Source organism: Natator depressus, chromosome 9, assembly GCF_965152275.1.
Source record: "Natator depressus isolate rNatDep1 chromosome 9, rNatDep2.hap1, whole genome shotgun sequence".
Taxonomy (NCBI): Eukaryota; Metazoa; Chordata; order Testudines; family Cheloniidae; genus Natator; species Natator depressus.
In genome coordinates, this window is record NC_134242.1 from 88,430,083 (window position 1) to 88,444,590 (window position 14,508).

General features: G+C 44.1%; 1 protein-coding gene across 4 annotated transcripts in view; it reads left to right on the top strand.

Moving 5' to 3' along the window:
- Positions 1–14,508, top strand: part of SEPTIN6 (septin 6) — a 42,671-nt gene that overhangs the window by 25,875 nt on the left and 2,288 nt on the right. For all 4 annotated transcript variants that reach the window (XM_074962568.1, XM_074962565.1, XM_074962566.1 and 1 more), the window contains exons 6-9: positions 3,560–3,656; positions 4,011–4,179; positions 5,602–5,734; positions 6,801–6,991. In XM_074962568.1, the coding sequence (XP_074818669.1) occupies positions 3,560–3,656; positions 4,011–4,179; positions 5,602–5,734; positions 6,801–6,991 (590 nt within the window). The remainder of the gene's footprint in view (positions 1–3,559; positions 3,657–4,010; positions 4,180–5,601; positions 5,735–6,800; positions 6,992–14,508) is intronic.

A 14,508-nucleotide genomic window follows, 5' to 3' on the forward strand; every position in this document is an offset into this window, starting at 1 on the left:
CAAACACAGCATAAATGCCTAGATAGGCTAAATGCCACGTTCTGTTCTTAGTTATGCCACTTACATATCTGCAGCAACATCGTCAAAGTTATTCCTAATTTTTGCCAGTCTAACTGAAGGCAGAGTTTAGCCCTTGATCTACCTTGTTAATCTCTTTTAGTCTGGTTACATTTTTATCTTTTCTTTCAAATATTTGTTTTCTGAAAGCTGTGTTCTGCTCTTCCTACACCCTGCTGTGGGAAACAAATTTCCCATTCATAACCTTGTAGGTGGTAATATCCTGTTTTTCTGGGCAGTTGCTAATATGAATTCATTCCACTTCCGTGAGTAGATGTTTCCCCTTTAGGTCTCTGGACTGTGTGTGTGTGGGTGTTTGTAATTTTTCTGTCTGAAAAACCAAATACATTTTAAATGAGGACACAAAATGTTTCCAATTCGGTAACTGTTCAGTTGTTTTCTTTAAATGAACAGCACTGTATTTCCAGCCCTTCATAGTTAGCCGATTTCCAGCAGATATCTGCTTTCCAGCTGAGAGGCCGGATCCTTCCCTTTGGCCACTTTGCTTCCTAAAGCTCTCTGTACCCTCAGGCAGAGGGAGTTAAACCTAAACATAACGGGCCCAAGTCTGTGCTGACTTATCCGCAGCCGGTTGGTTTCAGTGGGAGTGGGAGTTGGTTTCAGAGGTGTCTGTCCACGCAGAACGTAGCCCAGAACATCCTCAGGGCGTTGAATGATTGCATGGTCCAGCAGAGCTGAGAGTCTATCTCCGCATTCAGCCCTTTTCTTTTTATACAGTATATTCATGTCTTCACTATTCTGACCATCAGAATGAGAGCAGTAGGGCCCAGGAGAAGGCCACATGGCTTATCTGAGTCTGTTGTGGATGCTCTCAGGCAGTTTCATAGTGTTTGGTTGGTTGGTTAGTAGCCTGATTTAAAGCCAAGGGTTGTATTTTCTATGTCACTGACATGTGCAGGTGGAAAATAGCTCCTAATGCTTTGTTTGAAGCTCACAGCATTAAAATTACTAGGAACTCAGTCCTGCTCCACTCAAGTCAACAGGCGAACTCCCATGGCAGGATCAGTCACTAGCTGTTCTCTGTGCACCACTGCGCCCACCCCCACCTTTCCTGGGGGGATCCTCTAGGTGCAGAGATTCCCCCTCCCCCCATCCCTACTCACTTTCAAAACCCTGTGTCATGTCTGACCATCCTTCAAGTTGACTGGGGCTGCCTCTGGTTCCCTTTGGGACTGACGTGTGATTCAAGGATGATGCCAGAGTGGTGCCTACAGAATGGCGGGCTGGTGCGTCCTCCCCTTTTCTAGGAACTCCACCTGCTGCGCCCCCACGATGCTCATATCTCATGTCTGCTCAAGGATTGAGGGGCAGATCTCTGGTCTCAGGCTCTGTGTGTCAGTGAGTGGGATGAGCTGGCTCTAATACAACCCTGTCAACTTAAAACCAAATCTCTCCACATTCTCCGTCTTGACTCTTGTCGCTAATCCAACAAATTTGTGATCTTAAACCTACTTGTGATCTTAAATCCTTATTCTTTATTCCTGTGAGCAAAGACAAGGTCATTGATCTTACTGGTGTAATTGGTATCCCACGGCTACATTAATTACTCAGAATTCAGTGCAGCTTAATGGCTCTTACTAGCAAATGTCAATGCATGCTATCCAGCATATGGGGCTGTGGTGGGGAGAGCAGGCAGAGGAGCTGGCTGCTTATTTTAAATGATGAAACCCAGAGTGTGATTTGTTCACTTCTGTGCAGAATGCGCTATAATCCTCTGCCTACCCCCCGCCCACCTTTCAGATCTAGTTTTTCACACGGCCAACAGAATAACCTACCAAGAGAGCAGCATTTTTAGTTCAGCTGCAGAAGTTTTTCTGAAAGATTTTAGAGGGATGGAGTGTACCCACAAGCCCCTGACTGCTGACTTTTAACGTTTATAGAGCTCTTTACGTTTTTCAAGCTTTCATCCGCACGGTGACCCTTTGAGGTTGCTAAGTATGGTCCCTATTTTACAATGGGAAGCTGAGACTGAGAGGTTATGTGGCTTGCGCAGGGTCACCGAAGGAATTGGTAGCAGAGCTGGGGATAGACCCTGGAAGTGCCTAGCTTCGAACCCTACACTCAGTCTCCTAGGCCATGCTGTGTTCTATTACTTGTGGGATGCCAATATCCCAGAACGGAAAGTTGGGTGAAATTCTCAAATCTCTCAGGCTTACTGCCTTGGGGTGGAAAGCAGCCTCCATTAACCTTTCTGCACATCTGGGCAGTGAGGGAAAAACCGTGCTCCAAAGCCTGAAAACTGGCATAGCAAAGACAAATGGCAGAGAGGATCACTCTGAAGTTTACAAGATGTGCAAGTGCAGGGAAAAATGTGCATTCTTTGAAGGATTAGCAGGCAAGCTGGTGGATGCAGTTTAGGATTGCTTTAGCTGGATTAATCCCTGTATTTTTCCAAGCCAAGTCCCAGAGTCCATGTGCTTATAGGAAAATTGAGTTAATACATCCCAGCTAATCAGAGCACCACTTCGGTTCTCCCACCTTTGTGCTATTCCAAAATGTATCTCTTTGGTTTGTCCCCCTGACTTGACCTGGGAATCTCTCCTTCCCTCTAGTGTGGAGTGAGTCACTTGCTGCTGTTGAGTTCATGAGGTGTGTTTGAGGCAGCCAGTGGCTCAGTGAACAGATCAAAAGCTGTTGGAGAATCTAGTTTGATCAAAAGGCTCTTGTGCAAGACTGGACCACTCTGAGGATTGGTGGTGGGCAGAGCCTTTTATTTTCTAGGTTGCAGGTTCAAATGCAATGCAGGCCATGGTAACTGCAGGTGGTGGCCATCTTGCTGGTTTTACGTACGCTCCCAATAGTTACTTGCCCACATCGAGACAAACCACCACTGGCATCTTGGCTGGTAGGCTCGGTGCAGAGGCCAAGGTACGAACGGGAATGGAGACTGACCTACCCCATAGACATGAGGGTCCCTTCTGGTCAGGGCTGAGACATGTCGGCAGGGAAGGCTGCTTCTGTTCTATGGCTAATGCTCCACAGAACAGCCTCCAGGACTATTAAGATGGTCACAGTCACGAGTACTGAGTTCTCTCTCTCATGTCACTCATGTGAGTGTCTTAAAGAGGGGAAATGTGTGAGAGCTGAAAAAAGCAAAGGAGGCTCCGAGAGGGGTCTTGCTGCTTCCACACCCCCGCAGGATTAACTCCTCAGGCCTGTTAGGACAAAAGCAGAGTTGGTCACAATGCAGCCAGTTCAGCTTGCTTGAGACTTGGGGAGAGTATGTCTGGCAGGAGGAGCCAGGTAATGAGTAGAGAGCGGTCACATTAGCAACAGAGGTCCCCAAAGCCCTTCTTTGTCTTGACCTGGGGCCACTGCCCCACCCCACTTTAGTGACTGGGCTTATGGGATGGAGGGGAGACTGAACTGGTGTCTTGGGGCCTGTGTTCAACAACGTCTCACTTGGTAGCTGTGGGTAATCCAGACGGTTTAAGTAGCCATAGTAAAAGGTGACTAATACAGACCTGTTGAAATGTTTCAGGCCCACCTGCCGTTCGCAGTGATTGGCAGCACAGAGGAACTGAAAATAGGAAACAAAATGATGAGAGCCCGTCAGTATCCATGGGGCACGGTGCAGGGTGAGTGCTGCTAGCCGGTGTTTCCTGGGTGTGCTGGGACCATTCTCCCCAGAGGCAGTGTAATCTCATAGGTGGAAGCACCACTGAGTCCCAGTCAGTCCGCTGCTATAGCTCTGCTGCTGACTTGGGCACCTCCATGCTGTAGTTTTCCTGTTAGGGATTACCGTCCATATTCTTCATTGTGATTGCTGTGGGCTCTTCTTAAGAGAAGCTGCTTGCAGTGTCAGAAAGGGTTACTGACGTCCCATCATGGGGTTGTGTAAGGCTGAGGGGTGTCTGGAGAAGATATCTCTCTCTCTCTCTCTCTCTCTCTCTCTCTCTCTGTGTGTAACTCCTTCTCACAACTCTGTACAGTTGAAAATGAAACTCACTGCGATTTTGTGAAGCTGAGAGAGATGCTGATCCGCGTGAACATGGAGGATCTTCGCGAGCAGACCCACACCCGCCACTACGAGCTGTACCGGCGATGCAAACTGGAGGAAATGGGATTTAAAGACACTGACCCAGACAGCAAACCATTCAGGTGTGATCCCTGGAGCACTGATTGTAGGAGAGTGAGGAGCTGGAGAGAGACTTGGAGGGCCCTGGTAGGAGGCTGGGTACTGTATAGCACCGTGTGAGTGCTCTGTGACCTGGTTCTGCAGAAAACGCCAACCTCCTGAAGTGTTCGATCTTGGGGATCTTAACTGGGCTCTGTGCAGCCTGGCTGATTTACCCTCCCTCCCGGTCAGTAATGAGTGGGAGAGCAGCCACCACAGCTAATTAACCCCTCAGTGTGGGCCCAACCGAAGTGAGAGAAAAGTGGGGGAAGGAGAAGTAAACAGATGAAGGGAGGATGTAGATGGGGTGTGAGTGAAATGGGGATTGGGGAGGAGAATGCTAGAAGCGCAGAGAACTATGGGAAATCTCTTTATGAAACAGAGAAGCCTCTTGCCCCATGGGAGCCCCTGCTAGGCATAATGTGGTGGTTTCCCTTTGAACAAATGTCCGTCTTGAAACACTTTGGCTGACTGATTTGCCAGCCTGCTCACGCCAGTGTCCAGAGGTGCTCTCTGCTGTTCTTTTCCACCCAGTCACAACTAAGCTAGACCTCTTCCATAGGAACTGCAGAGACCTGGGGTGAGGCTAAAACAGTCAGAGGGTGGTTCTTGGAGGTAGTGGGCTAGCCAACTGCTGCATCAGACAGGATCACTGTGACTTGTTAGTCAAACCATGAGGCTGGAGAGCCCATCCATTCAAGCCCTTTTAATATATGGCAGTAGTGTGATACTGCGCAGAGCTAATAATGACCTGGAAGGAAGGACCCTTGGAGACATATGGATTAGCGAGCAGCATGTGAAGGATCTGATGGTGAAGTTCTGAGCCAAAGTCGATTGAAATAAATTGAAAGCCTTCCATTGATCTCAAAGGGCTATGGACATGGACCTGAATGGAGAAGTGGGAGAAGGAAAATGGGCTGGGTGAGGAAGAAGGTGGGGCGGGCGTGGGGGGGAAAGCAGCACAAGAAAAAAGCTTGACTTATAATGGGGATGTGAGATTCTCATAGAGTTGGGGTGTCTGAAGCACTCCATCTTCTCTGAAGCAAAGTCAGTGCTCCTGCTCCCAGCAGGAGGCCTAAGGAGGGTGTGGTACCTGGTACATTCATTGGCAAATGACTGACCTTTAACAGTCACTCAGATTGCAAAATGATGGAGACCTAATTTGCCAAGTTTGGATCCAGAGTCAGACTTCCCCAGAGTCCTATGGGTGTTGGGATGTGGGTTTTGAGTTGGCCCCTTCTGTTAAGATGATTAATGGCATTAGAGCAGCAGGGTCAAATTCTGCACTGTCATGTGCATTCACCCCAGCCATCACCCTCATGGATTTTAATGGAGATACACAAAATGAGAGCAGAATTTAGACCACTGATGATTACTGGGTTTTTTTTTTTTTTTTTCCTCCTTAGCTTACAAGAGACTTATGAGGCCAAGAGGAATGAGTTTCTGGGGGAACTGCACAAAAAGGAAGAGGAGATGAGGCAAATGTTCGTCCAGAGAGTTAAGGAGAAAGAAGCTGAACTTAAAGAGGCCGAAAAAGAGGTAAAGGCAGCTCTGTCTCCAATCTCATCCGCGGCTGGGAGCATTAAATTCACCTCAAAAAAAGTTGGCACTGCAATTGCCATTGTGTAGAGAACATGGCCTGGCTTCATGGTGACACTCAGTAAAGAGAGAAGGGTTCAAATTTGGGCTCAGGAATGAAGTGTGTTGTGTCTGTTTTATGAGGGGAAGAAATCAGGTTGTTACATTTGCATGCCATAGGAAAATGCAACATTCTTCCATTGTGATGGCTACCAGACAATATCGCAGTACCATAAATAAATGCACCACTTTCACTGTGCTATGTCTGCGTGCCTGGCCTAGGGAGAACTCAGACCCCCCTAGTTCAGTTGTGATCCCTGGTCCATTGTCCCATTTGCTTTACTGAACTCCCCTCCACACTGCGTGAGTGTGCCGAGATGCAAGGAGTGAAACTGAGGCCTTGAAAGAAGCTGAATCCTCCGTCTGTTTTCTTCATGTGCAGGGAATTTAAATACACAATTTCCTGAGAATCATAAGGGGAATAAATCCTGTAGTGTGATGGCCTGTGAGAATAAAGTCTATGGCATGAAATAGCTGTAATCCATTTAGGCTAGAGCCTAAAGCCTATAATTTACTAACCTCTGTCGTTAATTAGGTACTTAAGAAGAATTTAAGAAATAACTAAGAGGTCCCATTAGAAAGTAAAATAAATGGATTAAAATAAATTAAAAAACAAAAGTTGACTGCTACCTTTTGTAACTAAACAGCACCTACCACTTGTCCCATCCCATCCATACCTTTCTCAATGATATATTAATACAATAACATCTAGATTGTAAACATTTTAGGGTAAGGACTGTTTACCACTCTGTTTGTGTAGCACAATGGGGTAATAAGCATGTGATTTCCTGGGCTGTATAGCATGTTGTTATGAACCTATGATGACAGTCTCATAGGATCCTAATCAGTTCCCCCAGGGAGAGTCAGGTGAAGGAAGAATCAATACAGTATTTCGGTGTTCTCTGGAATAGAATGGCTGCTAATGCCTTGTTCTCCTTTGATGATCTGTCCCTTTTTGTCACTCTAGCTGCACGAAAAGTTTGATCGTCTCAAGAAGCTGCATCAGGATGAAAAAAAGAAGCTGGAGGACAAGAAGAAATCTCTGGATGATGAAATCAATGCATTTAAACAGAGGAAGACGGCAGCTGAATTGCTCCAGTCTCAGGCCCAACAGGCTGGAGGATCACAGACTCTTAAAAGAGATAAGGAGAGAAAAAAGTAAGTGGCTAACCTGGTGGTGTTTGCTTCCTGGTAGTGATTTTCCTTTATTAGTTTCGAGAGGTGAACTGGGTTCTTTTCATTTAAACTTCTCCAGTACCATTTCTCACTCAGTAGAACTCGGCATCCCTAAGGGCCGACTTTTCAATGAGACAAACCTTCAGCCCCTAGTATGGCTGAATAATAGCCTGAAGCACTTGACCATCACATTTCATCTTGAAGAGCAAAGAACCCAGTGCTAACTAGGTGAGGTAATGTTGTGATTGCCACTAGCCAATGGGTGCCTTAAACCAGGCCTAGTCAGGTCTTTCTTTTTTGGGGGCTAGGATTCAGCTGTCTTTCCCTCTGTCTATGCCATGTCGTTCAAAAAAACCGAACCTGATGTGATGTTTGTTCAGGGACCTTCCATGTTGTTGTCCTGTGGACAACGTGTGAGCAACATGATGGAGAATGATCTCATGTGGTCTAGAGAGGTGCAAGATGATGGTTCTCATACGGAGCTCAGTTTGCCATAGTTAAATATAAAAGCAAGGAGAGCCCTGTAGCCACCTGGAGGTACCATGAATCTAGAGCAGGGTTTGAGCAGTGGATGTATCAAAAGATGAACAGAGGAGCTTTTCTTCTCTCATTAACCTGTTTATTTAAGTCAGTGATACTCACTGAGGCTGGGGAGCTGCAAATGGCTCTTGAATGTGTCTCCTGTGGCTCTTTGCAGCACATGATATTAACACACTGTGTGATTTAATTATTAACCAGTCTGGTTAATAACTTAATCAGGGTGCTTTTACTGTGTTGCCAACCAATTGTAGATGACTTGGTCAGTCATTTTACTGGTAGAATAATAGATGGTAAATGAAACAATGAATTCACACAACTGTGGCTCTTTTGGGTAATGTTGATCGCTAATTTAGCTCCTGAACCACTGAGGTGTGAGTATCCCTGATTTAAGTGAAGGGAGAGCTGAGTTTTTCCCTTCTCTGGAGCTCTTCCTATAGCTCCTGGTTACATTGTGGACATTTTCCATTGAAGCTAATCACCTTAGATACATACATGCAGATCCTAGGACTAGTAGTTGTTACTTAATGAATTCTAGCTGCTTCAGAACAACATAAGCCAAGTAATATTTTCTCATGGGAAAATGTAAGAACCTGGTGTGTGACTCGAACTAGGTGAAGAGATTAAGAGTGAAGAGAGGATTTCAGTGGTATTACTTTGGTGGGAAAACTAGTGTAACAGAGTGGAGAATTTGAGTCCATAACCTTTAGTCTGCAACCACTAGAGAGCAACATAGTCATGCATACTTAAACAGCCTGTCATTCCACCTGGAAGTGGGCAGTTATCGTTTCTCTGTGATGGTACATTACCTGAAACAGAGTTTCACTGCCATCTTATGTGTGTACTAGTAGCATTGTGCATATAACTGATGTGATACATTTTTATAGTTTCCATGATTGACACCTGTCTAGACCACCTGTGCAAATGCAGAGTAAATCTTGCATGCAGTCAGCAGTCCTAAATAAACCAATTAGTCCTGTTAATATGAAGAGTACGGGAGATGCCTGAGGAGCCTGATGAAAATTCTTGTCAGAACAGGGTGGCCCCTTTTTGTTTGGATTTTATTTTTTGTAGCTGTTTCATCACTAGTTCAGCAGTTAAGAATCAGGTGCAGCATTTAAAATGCTATTTTAGGTTTCATCTGAGTTCTTCTAATCTGCTACAGTCTCAGTATTTCTCTGGGCTGCACAAGTCTTGTAAAGCTGTGGCTACTGACTAATTGGCTTTTCTGTCCTTTCCTCATACGTTGGTTCCTTCAGCCTGCTAGTCATTTTTATCTCTGTTTTGAGTTCCCTTCAGTTCCTCAACAACTTTGTTACTGAGGTGACCAGGACTGAATTCAGTGATCTAGAGGGCAAAAGTCTGTCCTCCAACCTGAATCGCACCTTGCTGCATGTTCTGCACACGTTCCACATTTAGAGCTCACTGACATCCATAGAAATGTTACTTGCCAAACAGGAACAGTGATCTGCTCTGTGGATTGAAGATCTTTTGCCCTAAGATTGATCTTGCCAGAGCTGTATAGGAAGAGAGATTTTTATTCCATGACATGGTGTGTCTCTACAGTATAAACAGCTCCAGAAGCACCCAAGCGTGCTCTGTGTATCTGAGTTCAGACACCCCCTTCCCCCCATGTATCATTTGTAGAATTCAGCTTGATTAGGCCAAAACGGGTTAGTACTATCTTCAGTGAAAGGTTTAAGGGCCCAGAAAACCACCATCAAGAGTTGATATTGAGCACTGAAGCCAACATAGGGATCAGAGTGATTGAGTAAGAGGGTTCGGTGCTCGCAAATACAATAGCTGTCTTTAAAATGTGATATTGTGCTTTGCTGTCTACCTAAATATTACAGTTGATATTGTCCTATATGTTCCGTTACAGTATTTAGATCGGAAATCTCTAACAAGCCATGGATTATATATACAGTACTTTAACTCTTTCATTTCATAGTGGCTGAACATAAACTAGCCCTTCTCTTTCCCAGCACGTCTCACTTCTTTGTTTAGTTCAAACTTCATTAATTGCGCTAATTCATGACTTGATTTCTTTTTTTATTGTCATTCCATCATCAGTAGTTCTTACTTGTGTGCTGTTTTACAGTTAACTGCTGTTTGCTGCATGGTGCATGAGGTACATTGTCCTGGTAAGCTTTATTAACTAAAATAGACCTTGCAGTGGGGTGAATTACAGTTCTTAAAAACAACAAAAAAACAAACAAACCTAAAGTCAGTAAATTTTCTCACCTCCTTGCCCCGCTGTGGATGTATTACCAGTCTGTTGTTCTGCATACACTGATACAAAATTACAATGCATAGGTGCAGTGTGTGTGTTCTTTGAAGATGCTGCAAAGTAATGTGCATGGTTATTCCTATAGAACTGTTTTGATTTGTAATATTAAGACAGGACATTTCCTTTTGAACTTCACAGCCATTTAGCTCGTGTCACTAATTTAAAAGTTGTGTTCTTTTAGCCCTGTAGAGATAAATTATATTCTTTAAGCTTGTAGGCCTCTCAGATACTATGGTAACAGTTGCTATAGAAATGCATATGGTGATAATAGAATCAAGCTAGCTGTTGAAAATTGGCTTTGTTTTAATCTAGGATGGAGTGGGCAAACGTTTTGCACTGAGGGCTGCATTAGGGTTCCGAAACGGTATGGAGGGCCAGGTAGGGAAGGCTGTACCTCCCCAAACAGCCTGGCCCCCTCCCACTTCCTCCCCCCCCCCGACTGCACCCTCCAGAACCTCCGACCCATCCAATCCTCCCCCCCCGCCTCTTCTTGTCCCCTGACTGCCCCAACCTCTATCCACACCCCCGCCCCCTGACAGGCTCTCTGGGACTCCCACACCTGTCCAACCGCTCCCTGTCCCCTGACTGCCCCCCGGGATCCCCTGCCCCTTATCCAACCTCCCCGCCCCCTTAACATGCCGCTCAGAGCACCAGGACTGGCAGCTACACTGCCCGGCCGGAGCCAGCCACGCCACCACGCTGCCTGGCAGGAACTCGCAGCCCCGTCACCTAGAGCGCTGGTGGCACGGTGAGCTGAGGCTGCAGGTGAGGGGAGACACTGGAGAGGGGCTGGGGGCTAGCCTCCCTGGCAGGTAGCTAAAGGGCCAGGCAGGACGGTCCCGTGGGCCGGATGTGGCCCGCGGGCTGCAGTTTGCCCACTTCTGATCTAGGGTGTAGTATTATCTCGTGGTTAGAGTGCAAGACTTGGTTTCAAAACTTTTATTCTTGATTCTGCCACTGGTTTACCTGTTACTTGGGGCAAGTCAATGAACTTCTCTGAGCCTCCATTCACCTCTAGGCACCATATAATCACAAAGCATTGATTATGTTTTAAATCAGCTATTGTCAAATAAGACAAAATCCAATTCAGGTTGATTATCTAAAGCGATCCAGGATCACAGGCTGCAGGCTTCCATAAGTCAGATTGAGAGATCAGAAACATTATTTATGCTTTGTATATCGAGCAAGAGGTGCTAATAGTCTTTAATATTAAACATGGGATTTTTGGCAAAAAAGATTAGCACCCCAGATACAGTCAATCTTCTAAAACCATCCCCTGTAAGTATGCACTGACACATGCCTCTTTGGGCCATGCCATGCGCACTCAGAATTAAGGTAGTTGCTACAGCCTTATGGAAGAGATTGGTCCTGCAGAGAGGCTACAAAAATGCTTCTTCCTTAAATGGGTCAGTACATTAGTCCTCAAGGAATTTTTAACCAGCCTTGCAAAACTATTCACCCTGTATAGGTAGGTTTGTCTTGACTGCTATATCATTGGATCATGGGTCTCTTCTGCCTCTAACGACTATTCTTACCACATGCGTAGCATGGAAATGTTGTGGGCTGCATAGCGTTAGGGAAACTTCATTGTCTACATGAGGAGCTATGTCCTCCAACGCCGAACAGGGTAAATGTAACTTGCAGTCAGCATTCAGGGTCTGTGTTGTAAAGGGGAGGATAATTTATATAATAACTTTTGAGAAATGCACTCATCTGGCTGAAGGAGACAGGGAAAGCCACCCACATCTCTATGGGATGGATGAAGAATAAACTGATGATTACAGCTGTCTACTTACTTTTCCTAGAGCTGGAATGAATAAGTGTATATGTGAGTTTTTCTATTTCCTACTAGATAAATAGATGGTGGGGCATCAGCCCTGTCAACATTAATAGAGGCTGCATGCACTGCCGTAAGAACATGCCCTTAAAGTCATAATATTTACCCACCTTTTAGAAAGAGAATCAGAATCATATCCATTTGGACCATCACACACACACTTACTATAATATATTTAAAAGAAGTTCTCTCTTTAGGATCTAGCTGTTAACAAACCCACAGTCTGTTCTTAAACAGGGAAGTAAAAGCCAGTTCTAGTTTTATTCAGAGAGGGAGGAAACAATTCTAATTAGAATAGGAAGTAAGTGTTCGATTGTAAGTGAGGCATTTGAATTGAAGTTAACGCGTTTACCAAGCTCCACTTAATGGTAAGATCTCCAGAAGTGTCCTATACTGATTGAAATAAACCAAAGAAATCTCTCGAGCTGTCTGACCAGATGAGTGTTCTTGCTGCTGATAACAGTGTACAACAAAGAAAAGAACAATTCTTTGCTTTTCAGGATCTGAACGTGAAAAATAAGCTCAAAGAACAGCTATGTTCATTCTAGTGCAGAGTACAAAGCTTCAGTGCTAAAATGCAGTTGGAGTGAACTTGTTTGGCAGTCCTTGTAACTGGATGCTGTTGTGCGCTGGGCTCTGAATCCAATAAAGTTCTTTTGTTCAAAATACACAATTGCAAGACAGTGCCTTTTGAATGGATATTTGTCCTTACTGAGCTTAATATATATATCTGGTACTTTTTCAGCAATTCAAAAAATACTCGCAATACTTACTGATCCCTACAGTATTCCAGGGTGTCACTGTTTTGCAAGGGTATAAATGATCCACAGATGATAGATCCTGCAATCTGCAGAGATCCAAAAGGATTGTTTTAAATAGAAGCCTGGTTTATCCCACTGCTTTGTGTGCCTGTGTGAAAAGCATGTCTTGTAATCAATCAAATTAAACTTTATTAACACGTAGCAACATTTTCATTTGTTTTGTATGTTAGGAACCATATTGATTTTTATTTTTAAATTAATCCATAAAAACATTAATCTGCCTTTTTCTTTCATTTTCAGTTCGGGTTTCCTGTAGAACCTTTCCCTTCGCACCAGAACCGAATGCTCCCACATTCAGTTAACATGCAGTTACGCCACTGTGCCTGTTTGCCCACCTTTACCCCCCACTCCCTTCCTCTTCATCACTCTTAAAAAAGCAAAAGAGTCTGCATCCTTGGCTGTCTTTTTGGTGAAGAACCCAGCAATAACCTGTGTGGAACTGACAAGAGATGCTAAATGCTGCTATCTGTTCCCTGGATCAGTAGCACGTTTGCCAAGCGCTTTCAGAACTAATGTTCTCTGTCCTAAATTGTTATGATTATTTCTCTCTCATGTTTGTTTCACGGCTGCATGGTAAGAGAGCACGGCTGCTTGTTGGTTGCATTTAGTGCCATGACTCCTGAGCCTTATCACAGATTGCCTGTGAATGCTGTAGTCATGCATTTTGGTGAAATGTGGCTGCCTATAGATAGAGGCTTTTCTCTTTTTGTTTTCATTTCATGTATAAACATCTAATCCCATCATTATTTAGATGTGCTATTGTTTAATTTGAGTAATTTAAGTGACTGTTACAAAACTTGCCATGCTACCAGGAATGGGCCTGAGCCAAAACCCAGAGGATGGAACAACCTTCCGCCCCAAACTTCGGGAAAACTCAAATCAGGATCCAATCTTTGCAGCAAAATCCCTGTGATTTCTTCCCTTTCCCAATGGTGGACAGAACCAAAATGCCAGATCCAAACATCTCCCTTGCCCCCCTGTCTGGGAGATTCAGATCTGATCTAGGCTGCCCTATTAATTTGATTGCCCTATCACTACGATGGGTTGAAACAAACTCTGGATCCAAACTCAGGGAACGTTGATGGCTTGGGCCCATATTTACTTGCTAGAACAAGCTGGTGTTTATGAAGAAAGATATGTTGCAATGTTTCCATGTGACTTGTTCTTCAGGACCTGTCAATTTTTTTTATTTTTAATATACAAAGTATTGCCTAGAAAAGATCAGCATGTGCGTTCCTAAGCAGATGCTGCCAAGTTGCTTAAGTTTTCTATTCAGCAAAAGATTTTTTTAATGCGAGATTTGCACGGAAAGAGTGGGACTCTTGCCACTGACTTCAGTGGGGCCAGTATTTCACCCCATGGCCAGGTACACTTTGATCACTAAATATACATCTTACCACAGTCTGCATGTAAGTGTCTTGTATATTTCTTGATGGGGAAATGTTTAAAATAGTCTTCCTCAGACAGTGAATTCTGGTTAACATTGCATTTTTTTGCCCTTCTTTTACAGTAATCCATGGCTCTGTACTGAATAGTAATCCCTGAATACAATGGGCTGGAATGGACCTTCATTTACTTGTTAAATTGGGGGTTCTAATATAAACTGACAGCTTCTCATAATATTTCAGTCCTGGCCTTCCTATGCAAAACTGCTCTCTTAGGTATCTTCATCATGAATCTGTCTTTACTGTGTACTGATGGTTATTGCTTTTATTAAAACATGTAACATAAGTCAGTAATGAGGTTTTTGGACATTGTAACTTTAAACCTCTAATTTTTTCTTCTATATTTAATGGATCCCCCCCACCTAAAATATTAAGGGATGTGAAAATGAGTTCTGTGCTTCTTTTTTGTGCTTTCAAAATAACAGTACAGATTCAAATATATTTATTGGTGAGTTTAAGAAGACAACAGCACCTAGATTTGATTATGGTATGACTGAGAGGTTAAGAACTTTCCTTGTATCTTGGATGCTTTGTATAATAGCTGTAAAAGATTAATTCTTTCTCATTTG